This window comes from Prionailurus viverrinus, chromosome B2 (assembly GCF_022837055.1).
Source record: "Prionailurus viverrinus isolate Anna chromosome B2, UM_Priviv_1.0, whole genome shotgun sequence".
Taxonomy (NCBI): domain Eukaryota; kingdom Metazoa; phylum Chordata; class Mammalia; order Carnivora; family Felidae; genus Prionailurus; species Prionailurus viverrinus.
The window spans coordinates 39537844-39565051 of NC_062565.1; the positions used below are offsets into that span (position 1 = coordinate 39537844).

At 46.3% G+C, this 27208-nt stretch overlaps 1 protein-coding gene and 1 long non-coding RNA gene across 4 annotated transcripts; both read right to left on the reverse strand.

The window, feature by feature from the left end:
• Positions 1 to 1339: 1339 nt before the first annotated feature.
• LOC125165151 (uncharacterized) lies at positions 1340 to 11692 on the reverse strand. 3 transcript variants are annotated; one of them, XR_007151993.1, is made up of 6 exons: positions 11487 to 11692; positions 9835 to 9950; positions 6626 to 6672; positions 5559 to 5597; positions 5091 to 5213; positions 1340 to 2210 (listed from the first exon to the last, which is right to left on the reverse strand). It is a non-coding gene; the product is annotated as an uncharacterized LOC125165151 (long non-coding RNA). The 3 variants fall into 3 exon arrangements; XR_007151992.1 differs by having other exon boundaries at positions 5559 to 5649; XR_007151991.1 differs by having other exon boundaries at positions 5559 to 6672.
• A 5438-nt stretch (positions 11693 to 17130) lies between these two features.
• TREM1 (triggering receptor expressed on myeloid cells 1) lies at positions 17131 to 26938 on the reverse strand. The gene is made up of 4 exons (XM_047859299.1): positions 26845 to 26938; positions 23225 to 23578; positions 21682 to 21892; positions 17131 to 17501 (listed from the first exon to the last, which is right to left on the reverse strand). Exons 1-4 carry the CDS (start codon positions 26891 to 26893, stop codon positions 17396 to 17398), a joined length of 720 nt encoding a protein of 239 aa, XP_047715255.1. The 5' UTR covers positions 26894 to 26938; the 3' UTR covers positions 17131 to 17395.
• Positions 26939 to 27208: the final 270 nt, after the last annotated feature.

Consider the following 27208-nt stretch of genomic DNA (forward strand, 5'->3'; position numbering starts at 1 on the left):
TCCCCCCATAGCCCTAGTCCTGACCGCCATGCTGGTCCTGCCTCAAACCGTGCTGAATGCCTCCCAAAGCTGCTCCCCAACTAGCCTCACAGGCGTCGGGCCCCAAGGGGGTCCTCTTCCAAGAAGCTGGTGCAGAGAACTCTGGCCTGCAGCCACTACCCCACTCCCTGTATGCAGTGTCTGGCTGCTTACAACGGTACCTGAACTTGTGCTGTGTTCTGTCACTGCCCTACTGTGGACACTCTTCATTCCTCTCCAGACAGTGAGTCCCCTGAAGGCCAGGCAGCTTTTTTCATTTACTGCATGAGCATTGATTTGCTCGATGCTGTGGCATCGTCCGGACATGCCCCTTGATCTGATGGGGAAGGGACCATGGAGCATATCTCCAGCGTCTTGTGGAGACTGAGCTGCAAAGCAGGTCAGTGACTTGTCCAAGGTCTCACGGAGATGTCCCTGATGAGCCAGGGTGCATTTGAACCCTAGCTCCCAACACACACCCAGTGCTTTGCTCACTGATAAGCGGCCCTCATCCACCCTGGCTTCTGGCAGCGTGTCCCTGTCATCCCTCCTCCAAAGGGGCTCTACTTGCCCTTGCAGACCCAAGGACAAGGCAGCACTGGGGAACACTCGGTGGGGAAAGAGGGGAAAGGATCGAGGGGCCAAAATAATATGAGCCTATGCGCCCTTTCTTTGAGAATGAAAAATTAAAAGGGTGAGTCTCTTTTTACTGCTTTAATTGAATGGAAACTATAAACCAAACTACCCAGGTGTAAAAGTACCACGTGCTATAAAAAGTTTTAATCCATGTTAATAAGAAGCTAAATGTATAACAAGGAACTGAAAGCTTTGTTAACCCACTGGTTCTGTTGAAGGAAAAAGCTTAAAAGCAAGGTTGTCTGACAGAATTTCCTGCTGCGGTGGAAATGTCCCGAATCTTCCGGCACAGCCCCGTAGCCAATAGCCACATGTAGTCATTGAGCGTCTGACATGTAGCAGGTGCCACTGAGGAACTGAATTTTTATTTTTCATTTAATTTAATTAACTTAAATGTGAAATAGCCACGTGTGGTTGGTGGCTAGAGTGTTAGCACAGCTTTTGATAACTGAGGTCAATTTTAACAACACTCTGCCCTGCTAATGAGGGGCAGACTTCTTTGTCGTGTGCTGTTTGTGAAAGTCGAAACTATAAAGCTAATAGAAGATCACGTATGAGAATATCTTTGCACATTTTCTTTTTTTTAAATTTTGTTGTTGTTTATTTCCGAGAGAGAGAGAGACAGAGAGAGAGAGAAAGACAGAGAGACAGAGAAAGAATCCCAAGCAGGATTCGAGCCGTCAGCGCAAAGCCCATTGTGGGGCTTAAACTCACACACTGGAGATCATGACCTGAGCTGACACCAAGATCTGACACTCAACCAACTGAGCCACCCTGGCGCCCCTCTTTGCACAGTTTCTAAGAGACAATATTCAAAATATTATCGTGCTGCAGATTGGGAAGTACATCTTAAATAAGATCATCAAACCCAAGTCATAAAGGGAAAACAGGTGGATTTAATTACATGGTCGCCCGCTGGCTTCCCAAATATCAGCAACATGACCTTCAGAGAAGAGAAAGCTGAGTTTATTGCTGGTGGCGGTCAGGGAGAACATCGCCTCGGCAGAGCTGCGGGCAGCATCTTAGAGGAAGGCAAGGTCAGAATTTATTGAGAAGTTCAGTTCAAGGCAGGCTTTGCATAGCAGGGGCTGCACCAGGACTGGGGACAGATGGCAATACAACACTCCAGGATTGGCTAGGAACAGCAAGGTGAGGCAGTGGAGGCAGCGATTCAAAGATTCTTAGGGTGCAAACGACCTCTTGATGCTCGCCACATTGAAGAGTCACTGGATCTTCCAGGAAGTTTCTATAATGAACAATGAAACCATTTGCCTGGGCAAGAAAATGCCTGGAAAAGTAAAGTAATACTAACCAGAACAGTGGAATAGCAAAGGCGCGTTAATATAGACAGTGAGATGTGGCGAAGGAGGCATGTAGTTACAAGTAGTTTATGCTCACAGCCTAAACATTCATTTTCCAAGCAAAGGCTATCGTGGACAAAAGCAATGTCGGCAAACAGCTCCATGTGGACCCTGGCCTCCTGCCTGCAGCCACAGGAGCCATGAGGGTAAAGGTCTACAGCTACTCAGAGTCGGGACGGACGCACTTGTCTCTTCCTAGAATGAGAGAGAATGTCGGTGAACACAGGCCACTCACCACCACCTGATGCCCCTGGGAGACAGTTTCTCATCACCTCCCATAATGTGATAAGGGAAGAGGCATTCTGCTGACCCCTCAGAACAGAGCTGCAGGCCATAACACCCCTGAGTGGCAGTCGCCAATGGGTTCCTCAGCAGCGGGGTATCACACGGCTCGAGGCAGTTCTCTGACCCCTTTTGTTTTGGTGTATGGGACAAGGACCCCATGGCTCATTGTATCTATCTTCTTTTTTTTTTTTAATTTTTTTTAACATTTCTTTATTATGGAGAGACAGAGCATGAGCATGGGAGGGGCAGAGAAAGGAGGAGACCCAGAATCTGAAGCAGGCTCCAGACTCCGGGGCTGTCAGCACAGAACCCGACGAGGGACTCAAACTCACAGACTGCAAGATCATGATCTGAGCCGAAGTCAGATGGCTAACCAGCTGAGCTACCCAGGCGCCCCACGGCTCATTGTATCTTCTGCACCAAATCACTGAGGCTTGGGCCTGGGCTTGGCTTGTGTGTTGCCAGGTAACAGATGAGAGCCCGAGGGAAGCTATTTGCAGTGTCTACAACTGACCATGAATGAATATCTAAATGAGCCAAGAGGTTATTAAGACTCAGCAAGCAGAACATGGGGCATCTGGGTGGCTCAGTCGGTTGAGCTTCAACTCAGGTCATGATCTCGTGGTCTGTTGAGTTCGAGCTCAGCATCGGGTTCTGTGCTGACAGCCCGGAGTCTGGAGCCTGCTTTGGATTCTGTGTCTCCCTCTCTGCCCCTTCCCTGCTCGTGCTGTCTCAAAAATAAATAAACATTAAAAAAATTTGTTTAAAGAATCAGCAAGCAGGAGAAAGGAAGTTCAACAGCAAAATAATCAGAAGAAAGTGTTGTAAAACAGTAAAAATCAAAATGCCTAAGAAGCCCACGGATAGATGTTTGACCTCATTAGTTATCAGAGTTATCAGAGAAACACTCAAGTGAAAACACTGAGCTTTCACATTGTACTCAGCAGACTGGCAGGAACTAGGAAGTTGAGTAGGATTCAGTATTGATGAAAATGTGAGAAAGTTCTGGAACTTCCACGTGGAATAAATGTGTGACTATCCTACATTCAGTGTCCAACTCCTGAATGCGTACTCTATTGTGGTTACTCTTGTTTGTGTCCTGTTTAGGAAACATTTGCCCACTCTAAGGTCCTATTTTATGTTTTCTTTTAGATGCTTTATTGTTTATACCTTTCATTTTTATGTCTATGATCCATTTTAGTTAATTTTGTGTATGGTGTGAGAGAAAGGTAAAGCCTTCCCCCACCACCACCACCCGCCCCAGGTGACTGTCCCATAAACCATCACCATCTATTGGGAAGACCAACCTTTCCCACTGAATCACAGAGGCACCTGTGTGGTAATCAGGCGACAACATATATGGGTGTGTTTCAACACCATGGAATCATACAAGGACAGGGTCAGAAGCAAGATTGAGTGAAATTTATAAACAGAGTTATAGTTTTCAAAACTACAGTTAAAAACAAACATGCGTTGGGGCACCTGGGTGGCTTAGTCAGTTAAGGGCCCAACCTGGATCAGCTCAGGTCATGACCTCACACTTCATGAGATTCAGCCCGTGGGACTCTGTGCTGACATCACAGACAGATGCCCTGTCTCCCTCTCTCTCTGCCCCTCCCCCGCTCATGCACATATGCACACATGCACTTTCTCTCTCAAAATAAATAAATAAATAAAAATAAATAAATATTTAAAAATATAAATAAAAATAAACATGCATTAAAGATTCTTTTAAACTCATATTCAGTGAGTGAACCAGGCAGATGTTAGATCTGGTTAGAAAAGGAAGTCAAGAAGCATATATTTATATGGAGGAAAGCAATGTTGAATTGCAAGGGGAAACAAACCAGTTTGGTGTTTATTCCCCCCTCCCCCCACCTCCATCCACAGCAGCGGAAGGAAGAAAAGGACAGAATCTGCATGTCTGTCACTTACCTACAACTTACATAACTATAAAATAGCTCCCACAGAATCAGAAACAGAGAACCCAAGGGAGAGTGTGCTAGAGACAATGCAGTTTTCCACTAAAGTGCACATTATATTCTGTTATAGAATAGAATGAAATGTGTATCGGGTGCCTGGGTAACTCAGTCGGTTGACTGAACTGAAGCTAGCTTGGGAATAAACTTTATATTGTTTAGAAATGCCCAGAAGGGCGTGGATGAATAGACAGAGCACAGAGGGGTCTGAAGGGAGTGAAACTACTCTGTGTGGTACTCCAGCTGTGGGTACATGTCAGTGCACATTTGTCCAAACCCATAGCATGGACAACGCCAAGCGTGAGCCCTAAGGTGATCTATGGGCTTTGGGTGGCACTGATGTGTCCATGTAGATTCATTGATTCTACCACTCAGGGACAGGATGTCCATGGCGGGGGAAGCTGTGTATGGAGGGGTGGGCAGGGGTTAGAGCGGAACACTGTACCGTCTACTCGGTTTTTCTGGGAACCTAAAACTGCTCTCAAAAATAAAGCCTATTTTTTTTAATGCCCAGAAGAGTGATGGTCTTGCCATAGGCTTTAGCAGGGGGTCAATGAGGTCTCTAGCCAAGCAAGGCTGGACGGCAGTAAGAGGACAAATATAAGTGTCATCTGAATTACACTTTGTGAGTCCCAGTTGTTGTACTTAACACAGAAATCAATTGCCATGCCCTTGGTCTTGATGACTCCCCCTGGGTTTCTTTGCACCCAGCCCTCCACGCTCCCCCACCTGGTACTGCTTTTCTCCCTCTGGGTAAGAGAGGGGCTGGGCAGAGATCTCACAAGAGAAGTTCAGGAAGCCTCTTATTTACCACTGAACAGAGTGGAGTGTGGTATTTGTTAGGGGAGGAAGGCATGCCCGTCAGCTCCTGGAAGGTTAAGTCTGCTTCCCTGGGTGTGCTGTGTCCTGGGGACACTCCAGGAGGCTGTCTTGCCTGAGGAGGGACAGAAATGAACAGTATTTGAAAATGATGCGTCCATGTCAGCCCCGGCCTGCATCTTCCTCCCCCCTCTGAAGGAAAGGCTGGATTGCCAGTAGCAAAAATCCTCACCCCGCCCCTTCCACCCTTCCGAGGAGCCAGCCCAACCCCATTCACCTCACCCCCAGGGGCGGGCCCTGCCTCCTCTCCAAAGACTTCTGAGCACAGAAGTGAGGAAAGTCAGGGGATGGGTTCTGGAGAACCTCTGGGAACCTCTAAACCCACATCTGCAGCTGTTGCCTGTGTCCATTCATTCATCTCATTCATTTCCACCCAAGCCTGTCCCTGGCTCTCACTCACCTGAGCGAGCCCGGGGTTTCTGGACAGAGGCAAACAGGACTGAGAACAAGATGAATCCACATGTCAGAACAGTCGCCAACACTGGCAGGTCCTGGGAAAGGGCGAGCACTGGAATCCTAGGTTTGACCCCCCAGAGTCCAAAAGGGTGGGGATCTGCCTGCTCCTGGCCATGAGAGCAGCCACACAGGGGTTCGCACCCTTTGAAGATGAGGCCTCTACTTTTCCCAGGATCTTAACCCTCTCACCCCAAAGGAATCTACCTGGTCTCCTGCACCTAACACCTCCCTTCTCCAGACTTCCTGCATAGCTGCTGGGTCACTCTGCACCCAGACCCTCACTCCTCCCCTCAGGGGGCCTAGGAAAAGCCCTTTGCTTATAGGACAAAGTGCATGTGACTACATGGCCTTTAAAGCTCTCCACCATTTGAATTTATGGTACTGCGTTAACCTTACCCTCTTCTCGCCACTCAGCCCAACTGTCTACCTCTGTAGGCAGCATACCCTGTGCATGCGTTCCCACAACTTGCCCCTGGCATGGAACACCACTCCCTTTGTGCCTTTAGTGTTTCTCCTCCTCCAGGTAGTGTTTTCTGACCCCCACCTCTGGCCCCCACTCCCCAGCAAGTCTGGGTAGGGACGGACTTCTGTTGATCCCATTCCTTTGACTCCAAGGAAGGAAGAGGCTCTTGATTACTCAGATTCCACTGCACCTGGGCCACTTTTTCCAGGTGGTGCCTTGTAAGCAGGGGTATAATACACCTGTATGTCCTTAGCTCCCCAACCCCCAGCTCCTCTCCTCTGGGGCTGGTGGATGGGACTTTTGCTGACTTGAGGTGATGACATTCAAGGCTTGCACTGGGCTTCAGGATAGAAATAGAAGCAAAGGTCATTCTTCCTGCTAGGGTTCAGGACTCCCTTGGCCCACCTGGAGCAGGAGAAAGTCCTCCGTGTGGTCCAGCCTGGCTCTCCGGTGTCCACACGTGGGGCCTGAGCTGAGGGCCCCAACTAAGCCTTTACACTGCTTTACTCTGGCCTCCATGTAACAACCCTCATTCAGACACAACTTACCCTGGATCCAGATTGCCTTTGTTGGTTCTCTTGGCTAGTGCCATTTTCTAGAAGAGATAAAAAGCCTTTCTGAGCCTTGACTGACACTGGGTTCCTACTGGGTGCCCAGATAATGCTTGAGGAGGATGGGTCAACATATCCTGAGTTTGCCAGCCTATCTGCACAATCCAGCCGACTCAGTCCGAGCCAGAGTGGGCCCTTCTTCTCCTACACGCTGAGTGGCCCTCTCCCAAGTTCGTTGCCATGGGACTAGACTCTGGGAGGGAAACATTCAGACGGTCCTAGCAGGTCAAAGGTAGGGGCTTCAATTGCATCCATTCCAACCCCCCAAGGAACAAGGTAACAGGGAGTGCCCAAGGTCACTCAACAGACAAAACCAGCACTGGGACCCTCATTTCCTGACTCCATTCCTATATATCCTGTGACATACAGCTGGTCTCAGCCTTCAGGGTCTTTCAGCTCTCAGCACCCACGCCCACCCAGACCATCACAGTCACGTGATTGCTCATCTGCCACAATAGTCCTTCTGCTCTTGCTTCTGCCCCAACATGGAACTTGCCCATGAGACCAAGAACCTCCTCCTCCTTCTGTCCTGAGGGCCTCCTGCCCTCCAGGGCCCACCTTCTGTCCTCTCAAATTCCCATTTCAGGCCTCCCTTCCTACAGTGGGATTGGGTGAACAATGTTATCACCTCCAAATATTCCCCCCCCCCCCCCCGCCAATATATTAAGTTTCTTTCTCTGGTTGGCAACTGCCATGCCCTCCCTCACCTGGAAAACTGAAGAAAAAGTCAAGAAGAATAAAGAAGGACTCCCCACAATCCACTGAGGGAAAGTCTAACTCCGGGCACACCAACCCCTCCTCAGAAAGAAACTTTTTTAGAATATTATATTTTGTTTCCCTTGTGAGACTAATAATTCCTTCAGGCAGGAGCAATCTGTATTAGACTTGGTTTCCTTAGCCACATTAGCCTGAAGTTCTCTGCAATTACTGGATGAAGCTACTATTTATTAGTCTTCCACAGCATCTTTTGTGGCTTGATGAAAGTAATTATGTTTACATTTATCCTGTACTAAACTCGATACACTTCTCATGCAAGAGTCTGGAATCAGTCACTCCTGATTATTTTTCTTGTTGTCTTTATTAAGATTTGAGTAAAGGAACCAGGCGGAAGGATGGATTCGGACCTGGTGGGCCCATGCCATCTGCTGGTGTCTGGGGTGGGCGAATTCTGCCAAGTGTAAAATATAAGGCCTTTGTTTCTCTGAACTCAATAAATACAGAAGAACCCAGAGAAATGGAGCCATTGAGTATCACCGTGGAGGAAGCCAGAAAGGGGTGAGAGACTTTCTCAAGGTCACTGAAGATGTTCAGGGCACAGGGAGAATGGGAATTGGGCCAGCACACCTCTCCTAGTCCTGTTACAGCCCCCACCTCCCTGGGTGAAGAGCAAGGTGTTAGTGCTCCCACAGCGTCCAGACACCAAGACCAAATTAATAAAATGTCCCTGGGGTGCCTGGGTGGCTCAGTCAGTTAAGCGTTGGACGCTTGATTTCAGCTCAGGTCATGATCTCATGGTTCATGAGTGCAAGCCCTGTGTCAGGCTCTGCACTGATGGTGCAAAGTCTGCTGGGGATTCTGTCTCCCTCTCGCTCTGCCCCTCCCCTGCTTGCTCTCTCTCTAGCTCTCTAAACAAATAAATAAAAATAAACTTAAAAAAAATAATAATAAAATAAAATGTCCCTGAGTAGAGGGCAATGAAACCCCTTAACTGACCGCATAAATCCTTTGCAACCAGCCAGTTAATTACTGGGTGTCACTGGATGTTTCTAAAGTCCTGGGGAATGACTATATTCTATGACGTGGGCTCAATATCTTCCCTCCGTCCTGCCTACAGCCCCATCAGTTTGCATAGTCAACTCTTTATTTCCAGATACTTTGCAGTCCGATTTAAGCCCAGCCCTCTCATGATAGTCACATATTGGGGTTAGCAGGGCGTGGGCCAGCAGTGTCCTGTGGGGTGGAGGCCCCTCCAGCCCACCAGCTCCAAAAGGGAATGTTTCTCAAGAAGCTTGAGGCAAAATTGTCGGCCTCACCTTCCCAGCTCTGTCTCCCCACGTGGGAAGATGGGCTTTCCAATAAACTGACGGTGCCCCCACCAATAAGAAGCAACTCAAGGTCAGTGAAAGGCCCTTCATTTTGGTCTCTAGAATCTATCCCTCATCCACTGCTTTTTAAATCCCTTGACAAAGGGGGCAGCTTTCTATTGGCAAACTGGGCCCATTTCCAGGATTCACCAAGAACCATCCAGTCAAGGCGGGTTTCTGTAGAATCCCAGCTGCACCAAGTACCCGCTGAAAGATACAGCAAGTAACCTGACTTCTTGGAGCCTCCCACCCTTGTACCATGGGGCAGCAGCACCTATTTCATAGAAGGGAGATGGATGAACCCAGTACTTGGCACAAAGTCGATGCTCAGGTGTCTAGTTCCTCTAGCAGGTTCTCTGACGTAGAGTAAGAGAATTTTTGAGATCACCTAGCCCAACTTTCTTTTCTCGACAGGTGGGAAAGCTGAGGCTGAGAGAGGAGCTAGGTAGGACTTTCGCAAACTGACAGAGTGGGCATGGAAGAACCCGGTGCACTGCTTTCAGGTCTGGAGCTTTTCCAGTTGCTCTCTCTGTGCCACCTGGCATCCAAAGCAGCCCTCTCAGCCTGTGGCTGAGGCCAGCCTCCGAAAAAGCCATTCCTTTCCTGTCCAGGGTCTCGCTGCTTCTCACCTTTGCACTGTATCAGCCAAATCCATTTGGACAGGACATGGGGGTTCTGAGGTCAACCACACACCAGTGCAGTCCTAAGTCTTGCCACTGGAGCCCTGCCATTGTGACCTTGAATATGGGTTCCGTGGGACAACCTTCAACAGGTATCCCTGGTCTGGGCCAGTTTAGGTCTTTGTTTCTTTCTTTTCTTCTCTTTCCTTTTTTTTTTTTTTTTTTTTTAGTATTTTTTATTTTTTGGAGAGAGAGAGACAGACAGACAAAGCAGGCTCCAGGCTCTGAACAGAGCCCAATGTAAGGCTCCAACTCACAAACCGCGAGATCATGACCTGGGCCAAAACCAAAGCTTAACCGACTGAGCCACCCGGGCGCCCCTGGGTCTTTGTTTCTAAGTGTAAGAGCACACCACTGTCTCTGGGGGGCGCTGGCTCCTCACCCACTGCCAGGCCTTCAGGCTGGAGTAGAGCATGACACTTTAAGAGCAGGCTGTGGTCAAGGTCGCTCCATCTAGCAGTCACTTTTGTTTCTCCTCTTCACCTACAGCTTGGAATCCTAGAATGAGAAGTCAAAGTGTTGCACTGAGCAAATGTTCCTTCCACCATCCCTACATCCACAGACCCCACCACAGATACAAGGTCGCAGATCAAAAGTATTAGCAGCTCCATCAAGCACTTAAATATTTAAATATTAATATTTAATAGTATAAATATTTATTATTATAATTATAAATATTATTAAATGTTAATATTCAATAATATAATATTAAATAAATAAAATTATTTAAATAAATAATTTAGGATTTCTGTAAATTATTTTGAAATGGTTCAGCAATTTTATATATACATATATATGATATGCAATTGTATAGTTATATATCATGATATAATATAAACATACATATTTATAAATATATGTAATATGTGTTAACATATGTAATGAATTAATAAACACATTTATATTTACAATTAACATTTATAAATATGTATCTCAGCAACGTACACACATATGGAGCAAATAATGCAAAATATCAATTATGGTTGAATGTTCTGATCTAGGTAACAAGTTTACGGTGGCTATTCTTTCCGTATTTTGTAGACTGAAAAATTTTAATAATAAAATGGTAAAAAAAAAAAAATGAAAGAGAACTTGACCCGTTTTACAACCCATGTTCTATTCTACCTGTGCTTCCCCAGACACGGCCCTGGCTTTCCAGCACCCAGTACTTCATCCCAGCTCCTGCCGTCCCCAGGCTGAGTGCTCTCCCCCACTCCTCTCCACCCACATCCACCCCTTCTGGTCCTAGAGGGAGTCTACCTGGACAGTTCCACCTGTGCTCATCTCCTTCCCTTTTCAACCCTCAATACCTTTGATCACCCTGCCCCTGTTTCCACTACCACCCCCACCCACCATCATCACCCACCATAACTTTTGTTAAGCACTGACTATGCTCTAAATACTGATCATTAAACATCAGTCTGCTGTTTAACTCTTAGGAACAACCCCCTTAGGACAACACTTAGGTACCATTTACAAATAAATATTGAGGACCCTGAGGTTCAGAGGGGTTGGAGGACTTCCTGAGAGGACAAATGTAGACAGTGGCAGAGATAGGATTTGAACCCAGCTCTGTCTGATTCCAGAACCCTCTTTTCCACACTGCCTCCCTGTGCCTTGCTAGAGGGACTTCCACCATATTTTTGTGTTCATGCTGTGGCTTTGCCCTTTTGTTATTTACCTTTGCCTTCTACTAATGCCTCCTCTACCTCAGTGCCTGATTCCTTTAAGGAGAGACTGTATCTTACACTTTCCACCTCCCAGGAAATCAACACAGCAATAAGAGATTGTTCAGTTCACTTCGTGTAGTTTTCTTAACTTCACGGTATACTGTAGAAAGCTCCAGATTCTGTTTCATCACCCAGTTCCTGCTGGGACAGGGTTAACTAACAGTCTGCATCCATTACCTTCTCTTCCCTTTCCTGTGTCTAGCCCACACCCTGATCCCATTCAGTCTCTCCTAAAGAAGTGAGAGAAATCCCTCTTAGCAGTACCCCTTTGGCCGTCTCCAACCCTCCCCCTGCATCTCCTTACCCGAGGCTCAGAGCAGCAGCAGCAGCAGTAGCCATGGCCACCCCAGAGCCCTGTCCCCTCCATCCTATCCCAGGATCCACTGGGTACTGGCTGTCCCAGGGCTCTTCCCATTGTTGGAGGATGTTGCCCCTCAGGGATGTCTTCCATGTTCCCAGAGAGGCTTGACTATTACTTTGCAGTTGAGAAGGGAAGTGTGAAGAGAGAGCAGCTCGGGAAAATGCAGAAGAAGAGAAAAGAGCAAACACTGTCCTTGTGACATCTTCCTTCCTGCTGCTATTACGTCACTGCCCATTAGTCAACACTCAATAGCGTCCTGTTCTCCACCATGCCAAGTCCGGACCGACCCCTCCATTCCACTCACCTCTTCAGGTCACCAGGACATTCCATCCCTGCCCACTGACCACTACATCCTGCAACCCTTACCAGTTCCCCCTGTCTGGAATGACAGCATGCATCCAAATTTGGCTTGTCCTCCAAGACAGAGCTCAAACCTTTCTGATGATCTGCCTTCTTTAATCTTATTCCACACCACAGTTCTCAAGTATGGGCACGTGGCTAAATCACTCAGGAGGCTGGCAAACATACACATGCCTGAGCACCAACCCCCAGAGATTCCAATTTGCTCGGTCTGGGAAAGCTCTGGAGTCTGCATTTTAACCAGCAGCCCAAGGGTTTCTGAGGCAAGTGGTCCAAATAGACAATGCCTGCAAAAGCTCCGTTTGAGGTCAGACGGGCCCCAAGGCGTTCGTCAGGCACCCGTCCTGTGTGCAAGTTGTGCGCATCCCTAAGCTCCCAGCCCAGGCAGAGGCATGAAGCCCGCAAACACGACAGTGCTAGCAGTAACCACGACAAATCAGATATTTGTCATCTTTTGGTTCTCCAGCACCCAATACCTTCTCCACCTGAGGGACATGCTTCAGTGCACGACTCTCACTAGGGCACAGAGCTCTACTTCCTCTACTATTGAGGGTGGAGGCAGAGATTTCTCCCGCCCCTCTCCCCAACATCTATGTGCCACACATGTGACTTGAACTAAGTTTGGCCAGACGCAATATCCTGTCCAGGATTCTGGATCCTGAAGGTGTGATACAAGATGCAGAGCCAGTTGGAGATGGCTGTCACAGAAGAAGTTTAAGCACTGATGGCCCAGGAAAAACATGGTGCCAAAGACAGGGTGACTTCAAGAGTGCAAGGGCAGGGGCACCAATGGCAACATCACTAGATTGTGTGACATTGTGAATTATAAGAAATACGTGTTTGGTCATTCAGATAATCGAAATATATTTCTCATATATATTTGGACTTCATCCACATCGTCTGGATCATAGCTCCCAAAGTCCTTGAAATTTCATGAGCCATTAGAGCAGTGGGAGCATCTTTTGTCATATTTGGTCTCTTGTCCTCACTTCCTGGAAACACTTCAGAGCCATAAAGGTGTCATGGATGTCCTGTTGTTCGTAACAAGCCCCTTGCTGCTACCTCTGAGTTTGTCAATGTGGTGACTTTTGGAAATCCTGGAAGGAATGGGGCTGTTTCCTGGGGAACTAACCTTGTGACAAGGGTTGAAACTTTCAGTTCCACCCCCTGATTTCTGGGGAAGGCAGAAGGGCTTGAATCAGTCACAAATGACCAATGAGTTCATCAATCATTCCTGTGTAATGGAGCCTCCATGAAAAAAAAAAAAAAAAAAAAAAAGGAGGGGGTTTGGAGTGCTTCCAGGCTGGGAAACAAGAATGTTTCCATGTGCCACTGTGCTGGGCCCCAAATTCCATGGGGACAGAAACCCCTTTGTTCAGGACCTTGCCTTATTTATTTTTCTGGCTGTTGATTCATACCCTTTAATAGTCTTTTATAAAACACCAGTAATCTAGTAGGTAAATGTTTCTCAGTTCTGTGAGTTGCTCTAACAAATAGATGGAATCCAAGGAGGGGATCACTGGAACCTCCCAGAGCAGGTAGATCGGAAGCACAAGTGATAGCCCGCGCTTGTCAATGGCATCTAAAGATGGGGAGGGAGAGTCTTGTGGGACTGAGCCCTCAATCTGTGGAATCTGATGCTATCTCTGGGTCGATAGTATCAGAATTGAGTTGAATTTCAGGACACCCAGCTGGTGTCCCAGAATTGCCTGTTGATGTGGGGAAACCACCCCCTCCCGGAACATTCACACACACACGTTGGAATTGGGTGCAGAATTCTAATAGGTGATCCAACCCTTTGACTGTCTCATGCTATGACCTTAACTGTGGCCTCTGCAGTCCGTTGCCTCTTGGTTTCCCCAGGTAGACTTCTGCAGTCTGTCCCTGTGTGCACTTTTATTCTCACTCTGCCTTCCTCCTCTGTCTGCTCTATAATTCCCCTGTAGCTCCCATGCTCACCCATGAAATAGATGTTCAGGCCCAGCCATGTCTTGCAAACTCTAACAGATTTAAATCAGTATTTTCTGATTTTCTACTTCTTCTGTTCTGAAAGGGAGAGGGGCCTATTTGTGGGCCACCATCCCTGCCCCTCGTGTGACACAAGGACAAGGGGCATTTAGACATAGGCAGAATTCCACCATGGACCATTCTTTATGGCTTCCAGGCCCTTGGTCTTCAGCAAAGTAACTCTAGCCTTTGTTCTTGCTAGTAAGTAGTGACTTACTGCTCATGTGGCCTCATTCTAGTCACATACTTCTATTTTTTTCACTTAACATTTTATTTTATTTTATTTTATTTTATTTTATTTTATTATCTTAGCTCATTCTATTTTAATTCCAATGTAGATAACATACAGTGTTATATTAGTTCCAGGTGTATAATGATTCAACAGTTCCATACATTACTCAGTGTTCATCAAGGTAAGTGGACTCTTAATCCCCATCACCTGTTTCCTCCATCCCCTCACCCACCTCCCTTCTGGTAACCATCAGTTTGGTCTCTATAGTTAAGAGTCTATTCCTTGGTTTGGTTCTCTCTTTCTTTTTCTCTTTTTTTTTCTTTTCTTTCTTTCTTTTTTTTTTTTTGGCTCATTTGTTTCTTAAACTCCACATATGAGTGAAATCATATGGTATTTGCCTTTCTCTGACTGGCTTATTTCGCTTAGCATTATACTCTCTAGGTCCATCCTTGTTGATGCAAATGGCAAGATTTCATTCTTTTTTATGGCTAATATCTATTGTGTATCTACACCACATCTTCTTTATCCATTCATCTATGGATGCACACTTGGGCTGCTTCCATAGATTGGCTATTGTAAATAATGTGGCAATGAACTTAGGGGTGCATGTATCCATTCAAATTAGTGTTCTGTATTCTTTGGACAAATATCTAATAGTGTGATTCCTGGATCATAGGGTAATTCTATTTTTAATTTTTTGAGGAACCTCCATATTGTTTTCCACAGTGGCTGCACCAGTTTGCATTCCCACTGACAGTGCAAGAGAGTTCCCCTTTTTTCTCATCCTCACCAACACCTGTTGTTTCTTGTGTTGTTGATTTTAGCCATTCTGACAGGTGTGAGGTAATATCTCATTCTGGTTTTGATTTGCATTTCCCTGATGATGAGTGATGTTGAGCATCTTTTCATGTGTCTGTTGACCATCTGTATGTCTTCTTTGGAGAAATGTCTGTTCGCATCTTCTGCCCGTTTTTTTTTTCTTAAATTTTTAATGTTTTTATCTATTTTTCAGAGACAGAGAGTGAGCAGGGGAAGGACAGAAAGAGAGAGAGGGAGACACAGAATCCAAACCAGGCTCCAGGCTCTGAGGTGTCAGCACAGAGCCCGACGCGGGTCTTGAAACCATGAACTGTGAGATCATGACCTGAGCCAAAGTCAGACGCTTAACCAACTGAGCCACCCAGGCACCCCTGCCCATTTTTTCATTGGATTATTTATGGGTTTTTTGGTGTTGAGTCATGTAAGTTCTTTGTATATTTTGGATACTAACCTTTTATCAGACATGTCATTTGCAAATAATGACATTCAGTAGATGGCCTTTTAGTTTTGTTGGTTGTTTCCTTTGTTGTGAAGAAGCTTTTTATTGTGATATAGTCTCAATAGTTTATTTTTTGCTTTTATTTCCCCTCCCTCGGCTGATGTCAGAGAAATTATTGCCCGTGTTTTCTTCTAGGGTTTTTATGGTTTCAGGTCTCACATTTATGTCTTTAATCAATTTTGAATTTATTTTTGTGTATGGTATAAGAGAGTGGTCCAGTTTCATTCTTTTGCATGGAGCTGTCCAGTTTTCCCAGTACCATTTGTCGAAGAGACTGTCTTTTTCCCATTGCATATTCTTGCCTCTTGCCTCTTGCATAATCTTGTCAAAGATTAATTTACCATATAATTATGGGTTTATTTCTGGGCTTTCTATTTTGTTCCATTGACCTATGTATCTACTTTTGTGCCAGTACCATACTGTTTTGATTACTACAGCTTTGTAATATAGAAGTCAGGAATTGTGATGTGTCCAGTTTTGTTTTGTTTTGTTTTTTCAAGATTGCTTTGGCTGTTCAGGGTCTTTTGTGTCTCTGTACAAATTTTAGGATTGTTTGTTCTAGTTCTATGAAAAAGGCTGTTGGTGTTTAGATAGGGGTTACATTAAATCTGTAGCTTGCTTTGAGTAATATGGACACTTTAACAATATTTGTTCTCCCAAACCACAAGTATGGAATATCTTTCCATTTCTTTATGCCATCTTCAAATTCATTCATCAATGTTTTATAGTTTTTAGAGTATAGGTTTTTCACCCCTGGTTACATTTATTCCTAAGTATCATTTTTTTTGATGCAATTGTAAACGGGATTATTTTCTTAATTTCTCCTTCTACTGCTTCATTATTAGTGTATAGGAAGACAATGGATTTCTGTGCATTGATTTTGTATCCTGGGACCTTACTAGATTCATTTATCAGTTCTAACAGTTTTTTGTTGTTGGACTCTTTAGGGTCTTTTTATAGAGTGTATCACATCATCTACATATAGTGAAAGTTTTACTTCTTTCTTACCATCTTGGATGCCTTTTATTTCTTTTTGTTGTCTGATTGCTGTGGCTAGGACTTCCAGTACTATGTCAAATAAAAACAGTGTGAGTAGACATCCTTCTCTTGTTCCTGACCTTAGGGAGAAAGTTCTCAGTTTTCCCCCACTGAGTATATTATTAGCTCTGGGGTGTTTATGTAAGGCCTTATTACATTGAGGTATGTTTCTACTCACCTACGTTTTGGCCTTCATGGGTATGTTCTAAGGATCCAGAGATCAAATGTTCCCCTGACAATGCACCCAATCGACAAATGAGATTATCTATAAGTCCTATGCTTTGGATCTTATCTCATCCCATACCTTCCCAGGATACAACCTTTTGGTTGACTTGGTTTCTCTATCCCAAATAAGGAATTCTTACCATGGTGTCTTGTCTTCTCCTCATTCCATGGTTTTCAACCCCCCTCTCTGGAAGTATGGGAAAGGGCCACAGATGAAAAGAGAAATTCATGCACCTGATTCTAGAGGAGAGGAAGGCCCAGGGGCAGGGAGAACAGGATGCTTCTGTAGTGGGAGCTCCTTCCAGGTCAGGCCTAAATGTTATGGCTCAGGGCAAGAACAAGGGCAGAATTAGCAGCAGTGCCCTCTGTATACACCGCACAACCCCCACAAGACAGCGACACTGAAGAGCATTGGACTCTGTCTTTATTTAAGGCAAATCTGGAGCCGCTGGTAGAATGGGCATGTTTGCAATCGTATCTTCTCTTCTGAGGGGACGAACTCACACACCCAAGGTTATTAGTGAATTAACCGAGCTGGGAAGGTGGGACCTGAGCCTTAGAGAAAACCTGTGTCACAGATTCAACTCCTGTCACTGTCCCTCCTTCCCTTCCTCCTCACACCCCTCCTCAGGCAAAATTGAGGTCAGAGGTTACTCTCATGGGTTCGCAGGCCTAGGGTCCAAATGACCTCTTTGTCACAGCCAACAGGACCGTGAAGACCAGGCTCTTGCTCAAGACTCCACACAACACGATAATGATGATGCTGGTCACAGAGACCCTGGGGGAAAGAAGAGACAATGAAGCTGCTACCACTGATGCATGCCTCACACTTGAGTGTTTACAAAAGTCCTTCACGCCCCTTCTCTTAGCTGCTTAGGTCCTCCCAGCACCTGTCCCCATACTGACCAGCCCTGTGCCTTTAGTATGTCCCATTGCCTAAAACTGCTGACTAAAAATATATCTAGTAAAGAGCATAGGCCCACGTGCAGAAGAGGCTTGGGGTGGCATGGGGGGAGGGGAGGGGAGGGCTGCCAGCTTGGGCTCCTCTTCCTCACTGAGATGCAGCAGAGACCCAAGTTCCAGAAAGGAAACCTGGTTTCTAGTCTCAGCAGCAGAGCCTAGTTCCTTGGAGGGCCTCACTGCTCTGGCCTCTGTTTCCCCATCTGTAAACAGAAGCTAGTCCTCACCAAAATCCCACCATGATTTTTTATAGATTTTAGCATAATGATTCTAAAACGCTTGGGAGGGGCACCTGGGTACCTCAGTCTATTAAGCGACTTCAGCTCAGGTCATGATCTCACGGTTTGTGAGTTCGAGCCCCGCATCAGGCTCTGTGCTGACATCTCAGAGCCTGGAGCCTGATTCGAATCCTGTGTCTTCCTCTCTGTCTCTCTCTCTCTGCCCCTCTCCCACTCGCACTTTCTCTCTCTCAAAAAATAAAAATAAACATTAAAATAAATACATAAATAAAAGCCCTGGAAAAGCATTAGTGGATACCATAAGAAGGAGATGCCCATGAGTGAGGAAACTTGACCTGTCGTGATATGGAAACGGATTACAGCACAGCTAATCTGCATGATAACACACAGGGTCAAAAGAAGTAGGCGGCAGTGAAACAAACAGAAGCCCAGCTGTGGACCTAATGTGACGAACAAATTTAACATCTAAGGAAATTGGCAGCCCAGGAGGAAGTCAAGGATTGTTTAGGAACCAATCTTGGGGCATCTGGATCGCAATATGAAGAAAAAGTCATCTTTTATACAATTTATAACATACAGCAAAATACATCCCTCCCCCACCCCCACAAGAGGGACTAAAGATTTAAATAAAATGGGAAAAAAATAGCATCGAGGAAATAGCATCGAGCACATCAAGGAATAAGACAAAGCAATCGTTTAAACATCAACACATCTGCCCACGCAAAACTTAAAATCGAATGCGTGAACTCGCTGGCAAAGGGAGAAATGAGAGAATGGCCGTGGAAAGAGGCAGAGGCCCCTTTACGCTGCCAGGGGACTGGGAGCCTTCCTCCTTCACCTGGAGCTACATCTCCCAGTGGATGGTCAGGTTCAGTCCCTGGTGGCTCCTCTGGGGCTCTGTGGCTGGCGGTTACAATAGCGCCCTCCTTGGTGGGGTGCAGCCCGCTGCTCAGCTGGGCTAACTGGGTGTTCAAGTCTCCTCTACCCTCCTAGCCCTATCACACTCTCATGCCCGGAGCGCCTGGAGGGCATCCACTCTTGAAGGCCAGCGCCCACCGCACCCCTTTCTGAGGCTGCACACAGACTGCCCGACCACTGTCCCCACCCCAGTGCCTGGGAATTCGTGTGCCCCTGGGCCGTGCCTGAGGGAAGACTGGGAATTCAGGAGTATAAATACTTCAGCTCCTGCAGCCCTGATGTACGCAAGGCCCATGGGTTCCACCAGAAACCCCCTGCGGGACTGAGTCCCAGAGTTCCCCACTGTGGGACAGGGCGTGGTAATGACACCCTTGCTAGGCTTCCTTCTTTTTGCCTTTTTTGTGCTTTCTATATTTGTACAAGACCTTTCTCTTTGTCTGCTTCTGGGGAACGCACCCTAAGGCAGGGGGACAGTGTCTTCCCCTGAGATGTTCCCCCATCCGGCCCCAGATTGGAAGCTCACTTCTCCCATCACCTGGGCAAACAGCCTCCTGTACTAAATCATCTCTTCTTTCAAACAGTTCAAGGGCTCCTGCTTCCCTGGCTGGATTCTGACTGATAGAATGGTTTACATTAGTTAAGAAAGTAAATAGAAGAGACGCAGCTTCTGGTAACAAAGTGGGCAAAAAGTATGCACTCTCAATTTCCATGCTGGAAAATCAAACTAATTTAAAAAGAAAACTGTTGGGTGGCTCAGTCGGTAAAGCATCCAACTCTTGATCTGGGCTCAGGTCACAATCTCAAGGTTTGTGAGTTCCAGCCCCTCATTGGGCTCTGTGCTGACAGCATGGAGCCTGCTTGGGATTCTCTCTCTCCCTCTCTCTCTACCTTGCCCCTGCTAGTGCTTTCTCTCTCTCTCTCTCTCTCTCTCTCTCAAAAATAAGGAAATAAACTTAAAAAGAAAAGAAAAGAAAAATATTCATTCTCACTAGATCGTGTATTTAGTCCCCAAAGGTTTAATAAGCACCTACTGTGTACCAAGCACTTAGGCTGGTACCAGCAAAACAGCCATTAGGGGTGTGGGGAGGAAGGCAGTGCCTGTACCCTCCTGGAGCTCCTCATGCATGGTAGGAGAGAGCTGAAAGCAGGTGTCAGTTCACATCCAATTTAGCAGGAATATTTTCCACATACTAAATCCTTATAGACAAAGGATCCCCACAGTGATAACTGCTTCACTTATACAGTGTGGATCGCAACACAAAGTGCTTCCAATCTTTGGAGGACCATTTGGCAATATGGATACAGAGTGATATAAACGTTCACATTCTCTGAAGGGAATTTCTTTTGAATAAATCATTTAAAAGAAGAAAAAGGATGTCTGCAAAAATGTTCATCTCAGAGTTATCAATACTATCAAAAATGATGAGGTACCTGGGTGGCTCAGTCAGTTAAGCGTCTGACTTCGGCTCAGGTCATGATCTCATGGTCTGTGAGTTTGAGCCCCCTGTTGGGCTCTGTGCTGACGCTCAGAGCCTGGAGCCTGCTTCGGACTCTGTCTCTGTCTCTTTCTCTCTGCCCCTCACCTGCTCACACTGTGTCTCTCTCTCTTAAAAATAAACATTAAAAAAAAAAGATGGGGTGCCTGAGTGGTTTAGTCGGTTGAGCATGCGACTTCAGCTCAGGTCATGATCTTGCAGTTTGTGAGTTCAAGTCCCACGCCTGGTTCTGTGCTGACAGCTCAGAGCCTGGAGCCTGCTTCAGATTCTGTGTCTCTCTCACTCTCTGCTCCTCCCTCTCTCATGCTCTGTCTCTTTCTATCTCTCAAAAATAAATAAATAAATAAATAAATAAATGTTAAAAAAAATAAAAACAATCTCAGTGTCTATAGACAGACAAGTGAAGACATAAGCTCTGGCTTTTCCACTGATAGAAAAAGATGCATTTGTTGAGATGACAATCACAAAGTCTAGCAACATCAAAGAACAGTTTTAGCATGGAAAAATAATGGCAAGTTTGTAATTAGAATTACTGCCATGTTAAATATGTATGAACATGAAGAGAGACTAGAAAGAGAATGTGGAGTTCGGACGTGTTAGATCAGCAGGAATATTTCTCTGTTAATTCAATCCTTAATGGTAAACACATTCAAAGATAAATCTACATTGAATAATGAACTGTAAAGAGGGGCATGCATACAAAGCTAATGGTTCTTAGCTTTGCCTGCATATTAAGAAATCTCCTGAAGTTCTCATAAAAATACTGAGACCAGCCCCATCTCCAGAAATACTGATCTATTGGCCTACAAGAGGGCACATGCATCGGTATTAAACACAAATCAAAACAAAAGTAAACACTCCAGGTAATCCTAACACATAGCAGCCGCTGAGAGCAGTTGGGCTAGGTTCTGGCTTCCAGCTCCACATTTTCTAGCCTCCCTACTTCTGATTAGACAAGGAAACAAGCCAGAGAGGGTTTGTGACTCACCCAAAGTCACACAGCCAATCAATCTGGCTGGCACTGGAATCCAGGGGCCCTCGCTCTGAGTGCTTTCTCCACTACACCATTAGGCCCATGGAGTTGGCTGAGACCCATGGGAATTGAGCAAAGATACCCTTTTCCTCTTCTTACTCCTCTAGTGTGCGAGGAAACAAGCGAACTGGGGAGAGTGGCAGCCACTCCAACAGCCTCCTGCCCACTCTAGCACCACTTGCTTCCTCCCCGAGCAAGTTTCACCAGACTTAGGGGACTCAGGTCTGTGCCTGCCCTCCCCTGTCCCCCATCCATCACTCTCCACATCTTCTCAAGCACAGGGACTCGGAATCAAACCAGGGGCCCAGAGACCTGAAAACATAGCTGGTGACATCTGTCACATTTGTGATGTTGACTCCAAAGCCAGGAGAGGAGAGGTCAGCAGTTGATTTGGGCGGGAGTTTGGTCACAGTCCTGGGTCTGTCAACGAGTGTGCCCTGGGCTCTGGTGGTGGTAGGAGGAAAGGTGGAAATCTGCAGTTTCCGGGTATGATTCTCATCCGAGGCAGTGGTGTTTAAAGGATCTGCAAGAAAGCACATTGGATAAACAGATGGATAAATTGATGAATGAATTGTCAGGAAGTGGGTGGGTGGAAGGAAGGAAGGACGTAAGGAAGGAGGGAGAGATGGCAGGGTAAATGAAACTGAGGAGGGAAATGAACATGGCCATTCATGAAGCAAGTTTTGCTTTTGCTAAGATTAAAGAATCAGTGTGAGGTCAGCGTGGGTCAGAGACAGGAAAAAGGAAAGAAGGAAGGAAGAAAGAGAAGAATAGAAAGAGGGAGAGGAGAGGAGGGAGGGAGGAGGGTATGGAGGGAGAGAGAGGGAACGAAGGGAACTGTCAAGCTACTCCTGTGGTTGCAATTGCACTTGCCTGCCTTCACCAGTCCATCTGCCTCCACCTTCTTCAAGAATAATTCCCCAATTACTTGACCTTATACCATTCTCTGCCTTGCAATCACCAGAACCTGTAGCGTATTGCTTTTCAAATTATCTTTTATTAATAGATTGCATATGAACTTTGCATTCCTTAGGCTTAGGATTCCCCAGGTGTTAGGAACTAGAACCTTCCTCCCTTTCCTCTCCTTCCTTAATTTCTCCAGTTAACATCTACCGAGGCCCTACTGTGTGCCAGGTGCTACATTAGTTGCTAGGGAAACAGAGCTGAGAAAGGCACAGGCCATTTTCTCAGGGTGCTCAGAGATGAGCATGGGAGGCAGATAAGTAAACTGGCCACTACTATCCAGTGAGGCCGCATCACCTATGAGAGGGGACCCAAAGTGAGCTCTGGAGCTTTGCTACCCAAAATGGGAGCCATAGGCCAGCCTTAGTGGCAGCATCACCAGTGAGCAGATCAGAAATGCTCAATCTAGGTCCTGCCCTAGACCTATGGTGTCAGAGACTGCTCTTTTGAAATAAGATCCCCAGGTGGTTTGTGCACACAGTAAAGTTTGAGAAGCACTGCTTTGGAAGCACACAGGAAGGCCATCAGATGCACCCTTGGGAAGGAAATAGCAGATCACAGAGGCTTTCCAAAGAAATGACTTCCACGTGGGGACCTACGGAATGAGACTAAGTTATCCAAGTCTACCACTCATCTTTCACTGTACCCCACTTCCTACAATAGCACCCCAAATTAAGCTCTGCTACCCCAAGAGGAATCTCATACATAGAAGGCCCTTCTTACTATTGGACCAAACGCCTTTCAGAGACCTCAGATGAGAGACAAGGAACTTCTGGGAGAAGCCAAGATGCTAGAAATCCTAAGCCATGCCCCTGTTGGTGCTACCACCACCACCCATACCCCCACCTGCCCTGGCTTTCCCCATCCTCTTACCCCCCTCCAGGTCACTTACCCTTGATCACCACCACGTGGAAAAGGGGGGACAGGACATCCGGCTCTTTGGAAAGATAGTAGATCACACACCGATACAATCCTGAATCCTCCACTTGAAGATTGGTCATTTGGACGTGCAGGATGGCCTCACTGGGGATGTCTTCTAGGAAGTACCTGCCCTCCCGGACTTGACTAGGATTGCCTGAAGTACTCGTTGTTAAGGCCAGCGTCACAGGCTTCCTTCCATCTATCAGCTTCTGCCAAGCTTTCTGGCTGTAGGAGTACTTCTCAGTGGAGAAGGGACAATTTACATTCAGGGTCTCCCCCTCTTTTATAAATTTTTCTTCTTTTGATTCATTTTCAGCTTGGAGTTCTGTAAGCAGGGAAGCAGAGTTAGACCCTGTGAGGAATCCTCTTTTTCGGGTTCAACTACTCATTTTTCAGATAAGATCCTCAAGGCCTACAGAGAACATGCAACCTTCCCTGCGAGCCACATTAGACTCCAGATCTTTTTACTGTGAGAAATTTTTCTTTTACTCCAAGAGCTAGACTGCATGGTGTTGTGCAAACTTTCATAAATGATTGGTTTTGAGAGGAAAAAAATGCCTGATTGAAGACGGAACATGAGACATGTGCTGAGACCATGCACGACAGGGGTATGACAGAAGGGAAGATCATAGAGAAGGACATACAAGGTGATGAGTGGATGTGAAGGCATGATACTGGCCGAGAGTGATTCCTCCAAACAGCTAGGGGAACTGCATCTAAGTAGGGGACAGAGATCAATTCTGGTCTGGTCTAAGGAAGCTTTGCCAACAGGAGGGCCAAGTTGAGTGGAAATAGGAAGATCCAGATCTATGTTTTTGGCTGGACACAACAGGGTTCTGTAACTTTACTGGGGGTCTACAGTTTATCCACTTAAGCCTGGATTCCTTTCTTCTTTAGAACACCGAGTAATGGGCTGGACAGTAATGTTGGGTCACGCTGTGGGTCAGGCTACCACTACTTACAACTACTACTGCTTTTATTAATACTACCGCACGCACACACACTCAAATCCTCAGGCAATAGCTCTGAGAATGCCCATTGAAAAATGCCAACAGCTGCCCCTTTGATGGAGCGCCTGGGCTATCATCACAGCCCACCTGTATGTTCATCCCAGCGTGGGCCAAGAGTTCCAGCGGGCCCTCCGCCTTACCTTAAGAAGACTCAACTCAGAGACTCCTGGGGATTTTGAAAATGAAACCAGGCCAATTCTTCTGGGACCAGACTGCAGTTCCTAAGGAAACCTCAAAAGCAAGCTCCCTGGAAAGTCCCATGAACTCTGGTCAGAAATGTCCCTCCAAGAGACAGTCAAGGGGGCTGGTTAACTCATTCATCAATGCGTGGCTGAGAGCCTGCTATGTGCCAGGCACTGTGCTGAGCTGAGGAAGATACACACCTCCTCTGTCCACCCTCTGTAACATTAATGTAAGAGGTTATAGATAAATTATTTGCCAACTGCCTGGACAAGGTGGATGCTATGCTCTGAATGTGTGTGTCCCCCACCTCCCCAAATTCATATGTTGAAATCCAAGCCCCCAAGGTGACGGTGTTAGGAGATGATTAGGTCATGATTAATCCCATGAACAGGATTAGTGCCCTTAACAAAGAGGCTCCAGAGAGCTCCCTCGTCCCCTCCACCCTGTGAGGACATAGTGAGAAGTCCAAAGTCTACCACCTGGAAGAAGGCCGTCACCAAAACCCAACCAGACAGGCAGCATGATCTTGAACGTCCAGCCTTCAGACTGTGAGAAATAAGTACCTGTTGCTTATAAGCCACCCAGTCTGTCATATTTTGTTAGAGTAGCTCAAACAGACGAAGAGAGTGGGAGTTACAGGAGTCTGAGATTATGCACGAATTTGCCTGTCCTTTGTGAGAGGAGACAGTAAGGAATCAGTGCTGGAGTGCTATGTGTGCACCATGTCTTATACCACTGTGAGAAAGGAATACCTGATGTTAATAACAAAGAACAAATAACAAAGAACAAATACCTTTTATTGTTAAGTGTTTAAAAGTACTATCTTGTTTCATCTCCCTGGCTTCATCACTGAAGCTTCAAAACCGATAAAGTTGATACCTGTCATTATTCCTATTTCATAGATAAGAAAATTGAGGCACATAAAGGTGATTTCATAACCCAGAGGTTAAGTGATTCACCCAAAGTTCCACAGTAGAAAGTGGTAGAGTCAGGATTCAAGCCTGAATAGTCTGACCCTAGACTTAGGTCCAAACCTCGGAGCTAGGTTGGCCAAGGAAGCTGTCTGGTTGGGATGAGAGCAGTCTCAGCCAATGCTTGAATAGGTACCTAGCAATTTTGTTCTTTAGGATACTGGAGCTAGATGGAGTTTTTAGGTCACCCCCAACCCACCCCCATAGGACACAATGACATATACAGGGCTGGTTTTCTCCCACACAAATACACAAGCGTCGACCCTCCATCTCCTCCCAGTTCTCCTTTGGAGAAACATGAATATGACACAAGGGAATGAGAACCAAACTCTTGTCTGCCCATCTAGGTTATCACCCCAGCTCCGAGCAGATGCAACATGCCGTGTGTGTGCAGGCTCTGCATGGTGAGTGTCTGTGACTTTGCTCAAAGTAGTTGGTTCCTGAAAAACACCCTTTCCTTATAATCTTTCCAAGGCAAAGCCTTCTTTTCTTTGCCGTTGACATTTTCCCTCTCTCTGGTTTTATCCCAATTTATTCATAAGGATTGGGGTAGAGGGCAACTAAAGCCCCAAATGCTTTCATCTTTAGTGAAAGCATGAGCTGTACCACAAGAGAAGTGAGGGTGTGGTGATGGGGCAAACCCACCAAGTTAGGGCAACAATACCCTCCAACACCAGTAGACAGCAGCCACCTGTGGTTACAGCTCCCATGAAAATGGGAACCAGGCCCTTCTCTTCACTTCTGTTCTGCTATGCCTCAGCAATAGCAGATTTCCCAGCCCATAGGTGGCCCCTGGGAAATATTTGTTTAATTGATTATGTCTTTTAGGGTTAATAGATGGTCAACATCAGGGGCGCCTGGGTGGCTCAGTCAATTAAGCGACCAACTCTTGGTTTCAGTTTGGGTCATGATCTCGCGATTCATGGGCTTGAGCCCCATGAGCTCTGCCAGTGCAGAGCCTGCTTGGGACTCTCTCTCTCCCTCTGTCTCTGCCCCTCCCCTGCTCATGGTCTCTCTCTCTCTCTCTTTCAAAATAAATAAAACTTAAAAAAAATAGATGGTCAACATCAAAAGCATCATGAGGGACTATAAAAAACAAAAGCTTCAAACTCAAACATTATTTCGGATCATGTCAAATTTAGGTTTGCTCTATCATTTTCCCATCCAGGGTTTTGCATATCTCTGACAACATCAAAACACACAGATAGCCTGTTTCCCTAATTCACCCCTTTTATTTCTGTTCTCAGACCCTCTATATTCTCCCGATTCTGTTAAGTTTGGGCAGAGAAACCCAGTCTGGCATGTCTACCGGTTGACTCTATCCTGGGTGGCCACTTCCCCTGGAGCTTCCAAAGAAAAGGGAAGCTTTTTCTGTGGTGGGATCCCCAAGGTTCTGGGCAGAAGCCTTACCGGGTTCTTCACCTTACCTGAGATGAAGACCATCCACAGCAGCCCCCAGAGCCCAGCCTTCTTCATCCTTCATGTGTACCAACCCCAACAGCCACGGTGGTGCCTGGGACATTCTGACCTAGAGGCTCCAGAAAGTTGCACAACAGGATATGAAGCCATTACTGGGAGGTACTGAGGTTGATGCTCTGTTTCCGTCACTGGTTGCGTTGGTTCCAAACGTCAAGGACAACACAGGAATCCAGAGACAGGGCTCAAGTCTCAGGCTTCTCTGAATCCCAGCTTCCTGTTCTCGGGGGATATTGACAATTGCCTTTTCAGCCAATCTTACAAAATTTTAGTGAGAATAATACTTGCTGTAAGCAAAAGTAAGGTGTCACTATT

Bases quoted from the DNA above. Each gene is read 5' to 3' on its own strand.
- TREM1 (XM_047859299.1), bottom strand. From the start codon at position 26,893: ATGAAGAAGGCTGGGCTCTGGGGGCTGCTGTGGATGGTCTTCATCTCA. The intron at 23,579-26,844 runs GTAAGGTGAAGA...CCCTGCTTACAG, and splicing joins GTGGATGGTCTTCATCTCAG to AACTCCAAGCTGAAAATGAA. The intron at 17,502-21,681 runs GTCTCTGGGCCC...TCTTTCCCCCAG, and splicing joins GTCACCAGCTATGTTTTCAG to GGTCTCTGTGACCAGCATCA.